This window comes from Geotrypetes seraphini, chromosome 16 (assembly GCF_902459505.1).
Source record: "Geotrypetes seraphini chromosome 16, aGeoSer1.1, whole genome shotgun sequence".
Classification (NCBI taxonomy): Eukaryota; Metazoa; Chordata; class Amphibia; order Gymnophiona; family Dermophiidae; genus Geotrypetes; species Geotrypetes seraphini.
In genome coordinates this window covers 12163463-12173476 of record NC_047099.1, presented here as the reverse complement: position 1 = coordinate 12173476, position 10014 = coordinate 12163463, and the positions used below count along the sequence as shown (strand labels likewise).

Below are 10014 nucleotides of genomic sequence, written 5' to 3'. Positions count from 1 at the left end.
ACTAGAGGTTCAGGAGAAGGGAAGGGGGGATGTGCACAGCAGGCAGGATTGGGGGAGGGGTGACACCTCCCCAGGTGCCTCTCACCCTCACTGCACCACTGAGTAGAATCTATGATGGTTTGGTTTTGGCATCACAGACACACAAAAATTGATCAAGTTCTAGTCCTACCCTACAAGCACTTAAAACAATTGCTGACTAAGAGACTGTCATAGAAATATACAGCCTGAAATTCATAAGTACCTATCCAAGTAGCAGTATCTCTACTCAGATAAGTGCTGCAGACAGGGCCAGACAGTGGTTTTAAGCAGCATTGGCAGGATAATGCCACAGAATAGAGGAGAAGATCAGCCTTGGAGAAAACAATATATCGGAAACACTATGTAAACATTACATTACATTAGAGATTTCTATTCCACCATTACCTTGCGGTTCAAGGCGGATTACAAAAGAGTTATAGATGGTGGGTTACAAAAGAAGATCAGTTACAAAAGAGTAGATCAGGTAGGAAGAAGATGGGAAGAAGGAAGGTATTTGTGATGTTAAGACTTTTTCAGGGATTCAGTGACAATAAAAGTGATTAAACTTACGATCTTATCATTGCACCAGTCCTTACAATAACATCACATGGATGTCATGTTAAATCTTCAAAAAGTTCTCAAAATAATGCAAAAATCATTTTGGCATTGACTTTATGGCATATCTCATGCCTTTCCACACCATGCGATATTAATAAGAAATCCACATTCACAATAGCATCTGGCTCCAAACATTCAGATTAGTGATTTAAGAACATAAGAATTGGCATATTGGGACAGACCAAGGTCCATGAAGCCTAGTATCCTGTTTCCAACAATGGCCAACCCAGGTCACAAGTACCTGGCAGAGACCCAAAGAGTAGCAACATTCTAGAGCTGAGATTGTGATGTCATAAAGCCTCATTCCACCAATGCCTAAGAGCCAACTTCATCAGTGATGTCACAATGACTTGGTTGTCCTAGACTTGGCTAACATAAGAACATAAGAGTTGCCCTAGTGAGACAGACTGAAGGTTCAAGCCCAGTATCCTGTTTCCAACAGTGTCCTACCCAGGTCCCAATCTACTGAATCTAGTCCATGGGACTTTCTAATATAGGCAAAACAAACTATCCAATGTGTCTTTGGAGCCTCCATAACCACCCCTCCCCACATACATACACACACACAAGTATGTTCTGCATAATAGATACCATAATGAAAGAACCCATTGGGTAATATTTATTTCACCTTGCACATAAAGAGATCAATATTCAGTATGGTTCTCCTCCAGGCCTCATTATTATCCATACCGCCTTTAAATGACATTACATTTCTACCTCCATAGTCACGGTTTCTGCCCTCACAATTTCAATTATTCATGGTTTTTAGCTTGCTGGCTCCTCCCCCCCCAATTACATCAACCACGAGTGCAGATAAAAATTTTGGCACGTTTTTCCAAGCACTGATTCCCAGCGTGCCCAGAGAAATCGCTGAGTCCCAGCACTTTCTTCACCATGTTTTATCTCTGTAAATGTTTTCAACTAAAATTGCGAATGTGGTCTTCTTTTGTTACTCACGGTTTCACCATATTTACGATGGTTTTTAATAGAGAACCGCGAATAACATATGGAAAAGTTATATGTGGTTTTTCTGTATTCGCAGGTTTGCTAATCCCCTATCGCCGCGAATGCGGAGGGAGAAGTGTAATACAATGCATGCATCTATCTTTTCAGTAACTGCTCCATCATTTTGGAATTCCGCTCCAATTAACCTTAGAGAAGAAACTTCTTTGACACAATTCAAATCAAAATTATTTTAATTTAAAGATGCTTTTTACTTTTATTTAAAGATGCTTATAATATTTAACCATCATTAGGATGACTATTTGCAGTGCTATCAGGTTCATTTTTTTTTTAACTTACCGAGATCTCTTTCCTGAGATCTCCCTTTTTTTTTTCTTTTCCCCTACCCTACCTTCTGCTTTTGCCCTAATTGTTTCTTTTCTATCCAATTTTGTAGTTCCCTCTTCGTATCCTTTTGTTCAAGTATGTCATTATGTCAATTTTTCATTCTTAAATGTTGGTTATTGTGAAGCACATAAGCATTGTCTCTGCCGAGTCAGACCATAGGTCCATCATGCCCAGGAGTCCGCTCTCGCGGCGGCCCCCCAGGTCAATGACCTGTAGTGATCTATTACTCTAAAGCATTTTGTACAGTATAGTAACCCTCTAATTATACCCATGGATCCCCTTTTCCTTCAGGAACTCGTCCAGTCCCTTTTTGAAACCCAAAGTCATACTCTGCTCTACCACCTCCTCTGGAAGCACATTCCAGGTGTCCACCACCCTCTGAGTGAAGAAGAACTTCCTAGCATTTGTTCTGAACCTATCTCCCTTCAATTTTTTTTAGTGCCCTCTAGTTTTTGTTGCCCCCACCAGTCTGAAGAATCTGTCCCTCTCTACCTTCTCTATACCCGTCATGATCTTGTAAGTTTCTATCATATCCCCTCTAAGTCTCCGCTTTTCCAGGGTAAAGAGCCCCAGCTTCTCCAGCCTCTCAGCATATGAGAGATTATCCATGCCCTTTATCATTTGTGTTGCTCTTCTCTGGACCCTCTCGAGTATCGCCATATCCTTCTTAAGGTACGGCAACCAGTACTGAATGCAGTACTCCAGATGCAACCCGGTAATTTTAACTGTAAACCGACTAGAAACTAGGTTTAGGCGATTTATCAAATTTTAAATAGACTTGTAAACTTGGATTCAGAAGGGGAGTATTACTGGTATAGGATAACGATATCAACATGTTGGAATCAAATGAACAGACATGCTGAGGCCTGGTATACATGAATATTGTTGTCCCAAAGAATATAATGACCACAGTGAGATGAGAGCCGCAGGTAGAGAAGGCCTTCTTCTTCCCTGCAGTGGTTGGGATAACTAGCACAGTTTTAATAATACAGACGTATGATGCTAATATAAAACTGAGAGGGACAGCTGTTATTTATTTTGTAAGTATTATATATATCACTTAAAGCCTAAGTGGTTAATATTCAGGCACTCAAGCATATACCTATCTGTCCTGGTGGGCTTACACTCTATCTAATGTACCTAGGGCAATGGAGGTTTAAGTGACTTGCCCAGGGTCACAAAGAGCAGCATGGGATATGAACCCACAACCTCAGGGTGATGAGGTTATAGCACTAACCACTGTGCCACACACTCCCATGTTCTTATGTTGGCCCAAGCTATGATCCTCCCATGCCCCACCTCTATTAATGCCCTCTTAAATAAGCTATTTTAGCACATGAATGGTTTGATGGGCCAATCCCATTTATGCATGTACAAATTTATGCACATGGAAGGCAGCATTCTATAAATGTAAGCACGCCAATGGCGCTTAAATTTAGGTAACCTATAATGGAATAAGGAGATTAGAGTTAAGCTCCTCAGGGTGGAGCATAAGAACATAAAATAGCCATACTGGGCCAGACTGATGGTCCATCTAGCCCAGTGTCCAACCCAAGTCAGAAGTACCTGGCAAAATCATAAAGAGTAGCAAGATTCCAGAAGCCCAAAGAGTAGCAAGATTCCAGAATCCAAAAGGGTAGCAAGATTCCAGAACCCCAAAGAGTAGCAAGATTCCAGAACCCCAAAGAGTAGCAAGATTCCAGAATCCAAAAGGGTAGCAATATTCCAGAAGCCTATAGAGTAGCAAGATTCCAGAATCCCAAAGAGTAGCAAGATTCCAGAACCCCAAAGAGTAGCAAGATTCCAGAATCCAAAAGGATAGCAAGATTCCAGAACCCCAAAGAGTAGCAAGATTCCAGAATCCAAAAGGGTAGCAAGATTCCAGAAGCCTAAAGAGTAGCAAGATTCCAGAATCCCAAAGAGTAGCAAGATTCCAGAACCCCAAAGAGTAGCAAGATTCCAGAATCCAAAAGGGTAGCAAGATTCCAGAACCCCAAAGAGTAGCAAGATTCCAGAATCCAAAAGGGTAGCAAGATTCCAGAAGCCTAAAGAGTAGCAAGATTCCAGAAGCCCAAAGAGTAGCAAGATTCCAGAATCCAAAAGGGTAGCAAGATTCCAGAAGCCTAAAGAGTAGCAAGATTCCAGAATCCCAAAGAGTAGCAAGATTACAGAACCCCAAAGAGTAGCAAGATTCCAGAACCCCAAAGAGTAGCAAGATTCCAGAATCCAAAAGGGTAGCAAGATTCCAGAAGCCTAAAGAGTAGCAAGATTCCAGAACCCCAAAGAGTAGCAAGATTCCAGAATCCAAAAGGGTAGCAAGATTCCAGAAGCCTAAAGAGTAGCAAGATTCCAGAATCCCAAAGAGTAGCAAGATTCCAGAACCCCAAAGAGTAGCAAGATTCCAGAATCCAAAAGGGTAGCAAGATTCCAGAACCCCAAAGAGAAGCAAGATTCCAGAATCCAAAAGGGTAGCAAGATTCCAGAACCCCAAGGAGTAGCAAGATTCCAGAATCCAAAAGGGTAGCAAGATTCCAGAACCCCAAAGAGTAGCAAGATTCCAGAATCCAAAAGGGTAGCAAGATTCCAGAAGCCTAAAGAGTAGCAAGATTCCAGAATCCAAAAGGGTAGCAAGATTCCAGAAGCCTAAAGAGTAGCAAGATTCCAGAATCCCAAAGAGTAGCAAGATTCCAGAACCCCAAAGAGTAGCAAGATTCCAGAATCCAAAAGGGTAGCAAGATTCCAGAACCCCAAAGAGTAGCAAGATTCCAGAATCCAAAAGGGTAGCAAGATTCCAGAAGCCTAAAGAGTAGCAAGATTCCAGAAGCCCAAAGAGTAGCAAGATTCCAGAATCCAAAAGGGTAGCAAGATTCCAGAAGCCTAAAGAGTAGCAAGATTCCAGAAGCCCAAAGAGTAGCAAGATTCCAGAATCCCAAAGAGTAGCAAGATTACAGAACCCCAAAGAGTAGCAAGATTCCAGAACCCCAAAGAGTAGCAAGATTCCAGAATCCAAAAGGGTAGCAAGATTCCAGAAGCCTAAAGAGTAGCAAGATTCCAGAACCCCAAAGAGTAGCAAGATTCCAGAATCCAAAAGGGTAGCAAGATTCCAGAAGCCTAAAGAGTAGCAAGATTCCAGAATCCCAAAGAGTAGCAAGATTCCAGAACCCCAAAGAGTAGCAAGATTCCAGAATCCAAAAGGGTAGCAAGATTCCAGAACCCCAAAGAGAAGCAAGATTCCAGAATCCAAAAGGGTAGCAAGATTCCAGAACCCCAAGGAGTAGCAAGATTCCAGAATCCAAAAGGGTAGCAAGATTCCAGAATCCCAAAGAGTAGCAAGATTCCAGAACCCCAAAGAGTAGCAAGATTCCAGAATCCAAAAGGGTAGCAAGATTCCAGAATCCCAAAGAGTAGCAAGATTCCAGAACCCCAAAGAGTAGCAAGATTCCAGAATCCAAAAGGGTAGCAAGATTCCGGAACCCCAAAAATTAGCAAGATTTCAGAAGCCTAAAGAGTAAGATCCCACGCTACCAACCCCAGGGATAAGTAGTGCCTTTCTGGCATCTATCAACATCAAATTATGAACCTTTCCCAAGGAGCTTTTCTGAACCTTTCTAATTCCGGATACATATTGAACCTGAATACTTACCCTACTGTACAGTGCTATAAAATGATACACATTGTTATATTAACAAAATAATACCATGAAAGAGAATTGTTATTGTGTAGCATCTGAATATCTCAGCATATAATCAGAAAAAGAAGGCATCTTAACTGATTATTAAGTAGGGTTCCCTGTAGCTGGTAGTCACACCCATTCTTTTCTTGCAGAAGCTAAAATGTCATTATTACACCAACAGCATCTAACTATGGAGAATCTATGTTTCCTTCATCATTTATCTCTCCTGTATCCATTTATTTATTGTAGAATACTCAGTTCATGCCATATTATTGGAAATCATAGTTTCCTGTAAGCTATAATTGTCTGAAGTGTTTTAAAATGTACTCCTCCAATAGAATTTCACACAACACATATTGCCATAAACATGTAAAAATTTCCATTCCAATGAAGGAAAATTAGCACATTTCATTATTTCATAGACTGTTATGATCTCAGCATTAAAAGTTTTCAACTCCTGCTGGAATGCACAGAGCTTTGCATTCCCAAGTACAGTAATCACTTTTTGACACCAGTAGGATAGAATTTAATGATTGCTATTGCCCTTCTCTGAAAAGACATTGGCCTTTGCCACTAAGCTCTTAAAGGCTTCCTTTACTTCCTTATTTCTCAGACAGTAGATTATAGGATTTAAGAGTGGTGTTATGATTGTATAAACAACTGAGACCATCTTATTGGAATTGAAAGAGTTTATCCGCCTGGGCCTCGCATAAATGAAGAGCGTTGCCGAGTAGAACATAGCTACCACAACAAGATGAGAAGCACAGGTGGAGAAAGCCTTTTGGCGCCCCTTAGCAGTTGGGATTTTTAAGATAGTCATCAGTATGCATATGTAGGATGAGATGGTGGCAAATAGAGGGATCAGCAAAATGATGAGAGCCAAGATAAAGTCTACCAGTTCTGCAAGGGTTCTATCACTGCAGGCCAAGTTCAAGAGTGGTGAGATGTCACAATAGAAGTGGTTAATGATGTTTTCATGACAGAAAACCAACTTTGATATGTAGTAAACTTTGATCAAGGAGATCAAGAAGCCACTGAGCCATGAGCTTGCAGCCAACTGGACACAGAGTTGTCGGCTCATCACAGTGGAATACCGAAGTGGATTGCAGATCGCAACATAACGATCAAAGGCCATGACTGCTAAGAGAACACATTCTGTGCAGACCAAGGCAATAAAAAAGTACATCTGTGTCATGCAAGCACTGATATAAATGGTTTCCTTGTCTGACAGAAGGATGGCAAGAAGCTTGGGAACCGTAACTGTCATATACCACATTTCCAAGAAAGATAAGTTCCCCAGAAAAAAATACATGGGTTTGTGGAGCTGGTAGTTCAACTTAATGATGACAATGATAACAATATTTTCCAGAAGTGTCAGTAGGTAACCAAGAAGGAAGAGTATGAAGAAAAATACTTGAAGTTCACGAACAGTTGGGAAACCCAAAAGAATGAAGCCAGTCACCTTGGTTTGATTTTCTTTCTCCATGTGTCACAGTCTTGGGATTTTCACTAGTCTGAAATTGAAAACAGTGGTTAGGGATCATGCTTTCTTTAGTAACAAAGAAACCCTCCAGTTATAAACTGAAATCTCAAGAAATAATGGCAAATGAAGTATAACCAATTTAACATCTCACAAAATTACAGTGTGGTGAAGAGGAATTAGTGTTCATGTGAGAAACCATTCAACTATGAGAAACAACAGAAAGCTATGTTCCCACTAAAGAGAAAAACAGTCTTCCATTCCCATTCCTACCACCTAGGGTGATGCAACAATATCAATCATGAGGGTAAGGAAAGTTCTACAAGATTTCAAGAGGATGTACCTATCCCTGGCAATTGAAACCATGATATTTCTGCATCACCCATGGTAGGAAAGTGGGTAGAGGACTTCCTCACACTTGAGAGGGAATACTGGGCAAAAGCTGAGGTCATAGATCTGCCATTGATTCTTGGTATATCTACACACATATACCTCAGCTTGGGCTCCCTCCTGGCCCGATTGTTGTTGGGGTGGGAGGGATTCTTTTTGACAGACACCTGTTACAGAATCCAGCTTTTAGGCAAAGGATTGGCCCTTCCTTCACCTAAAAACCCTTGTTTTGGGCGTTTGGGATTTAGGCTTTTTTTTGGTTGATTATATGGTGTAAGTTTAGATGTAGTGATGGTCTGGGCATTTAAACAGCTGAACGTAGAGGCAGGCCATTATTTAAAAAAACTCCTTTTGGACTTTTTTTTGATAATGGACATTTTCCCTGCTCCTACTTTCAACATTTAGGCCCTGATTCTCCAAAAGTGTGTCCCGATTTTAGGCAGCTGTAGATGTCCTACAGCTGTCTAATCAGCCAATCGGGATGCACGTTTTTTTAAAAAAAATGCTCCCCAGGCAGGCCGCCCGGGAGAGGCGTCCTATACTAAACGCCGATTCTGTAACCGGCGTCTTTAGAGAATCGGGTTAAATTAGACATGGCCGCTATACTTATGGCAGCAAGGGATCTCCCTGCTGCAATATGTATAGCGGCTGCGGTTTTTGCCTGTCCCAAGGCTAGGCACCTTGGCCAATTAGGCCTTAGGATTAGTGGGGATGGGCGGACCCGCTATGCCTAAGGCCTGATTGGTCCAGGCTTCTACAGCCTGGGCCAATCAGGCCTTAGATTTAGCGGGGATGGGCCGGGAAGGGGCGTGCCGTCTCATTTCCACGAGGTAGACCCGTCGGCTGGACAGCAGCAAGACCCGTCCAGCTGACCAACATTGAAAGGTTAGTTGGGGGAGGGAGATTAGTTGGGGCGGGGGGTCATTGGGCTTTCCGGCAGGAGGAGTTGGGCATCCTCCTGTCGGCGATTACGAGTTTGGGGGGGAGGGGGTTCCGGGGTTCCGACAGGAGAAGTTGGGCATCCTCCTGTCGGCGATTACGAGTTTGGGGGGGGGAGGGGGTTCCGGGGTTCCGACAGGAGGAGTTGGGCATCCTCCTGTTGGCGATTATGAGTTTTGGGGGGGAGGGGGTTCCGGGGTTCTGACAGGAGGAGTTGGGCATCCTCCTGTCGGTGATGGGACAGGCGGCCGCGGCCGCTATACTTTATTGCAGCAGGGAGATCCCTTGCCGCGATCAGTATAGTGGCCGCGTCTACTTACAATGTAGACCAGCATTTTGCTGGCCTACATTTTAAGCGTCTCTTCCTCTACTAGGGAGACGCGTAGGGCCGCCTAAGTTCGCCTAAGGCCTGTAGGCGAGCTTAGGCATCTTGCGGGTCTCCCTAGGCTCCCGGAGGCGCCTTCAGGCCTGCCTGGGGGGCATTTTTTTTTTTAAAACGTGCATCCCGATTGGCTGATTAGACAGCTGTAGGACATCTACAGCTGCCTAAAATTGGGACGCACTTTTGGAGAATCAGGGCCTTAGGGCCTTAGGCCAAAAGTGGACTTAGACGTTTTTTTTTTTATTATGACCCTCCACATAAATAGTTTAGTTGCTGAAATTCATAGTAACCTAGTAACAGTAAAAGACAAAAAATGATAGTCTGCTCAACAGTCACATTCATTAACAAGGCAATGTTGAACCAACAATCCAGTATATTATTACATTCTATATACTCTATATCAGTGGTCTCAAACTCATGCGGCCCGCCAGGTACTATTTTGAGGCCCTCGGTATGTTTATCCTAATCACAAAAGTAAAATAAAACAGTTTCTTGATCATATGTCTCTTTAGCTATAAATTACAATATTATTATGAAGATTTAGCCAAAAGGAAAGATTTATAAACTATAAAGAGTTTTACCTCATGCAAAATTGTCATTTCTTTAATAAGACATTAACTATTTTTTTCTGAGGCCCTTCAAGTACCTACAAATCCAAAATGTGGCCCTGCAAAGGGTTTCAGTTTGAGACCACTGCTCTATATTATACATATGAAGTCAATATATTGCATCTAAAACAATTCAAAGCACATTGAGCAGATAAAGAAAACCAGGTAAATTTATCTGGTTATCAATTGCTGTATATTCAATTAATTTTGTGACTGAATTCTTGAATAAATCTACCTGCTCAAAACTATGGTGACGAGGCTTATGATAACAATTTTTGCTTGTACAAGTAAATTGAGCCATTTAACCCTACGTATATTTCATGACCAGAAAAGGGAGGGAAACCACAGCATGAAAGCTTTGGGCCAGTCCCCTTTTTGCTTAGCTCTACAAGGGTGGTTTGAAAAGTTCAGCAAAAATGCAAGTTAAGCAAATATTTTTTAAAATTTGGAAAAAAAACCCTATTTTTCTGATGGGATGGAAAAACTGGAAGCTTGCTGGTCCAACCCCCTGTTTTACTAAGGTGCACTAAGCATTTTAACATGCATTGTAGTTGTA

General features: G+C 42.0%; 1 protein-coding gene across 1 annotated transcript; it reads right to left on the bottom strand.

The window, feature by feature from the left end:
• Window positions 1-6185: 6185 nt before the first annotated feature.
• LOC117349610 (olfactory receptor 6B1-like) lies at window positions 6186-7145 on the bottom strand. The gene has a single exon (XM_033923202.1). It carries the CDS (start codon window positions 7143-7145, stop codon window positions 6186-6188), a length of 960 nt encoding a protein of 319 aa, XP_033779093.1.
• Between the last annotated feature and the right edge of the window lie 2869 nt (window positions 7146-10014).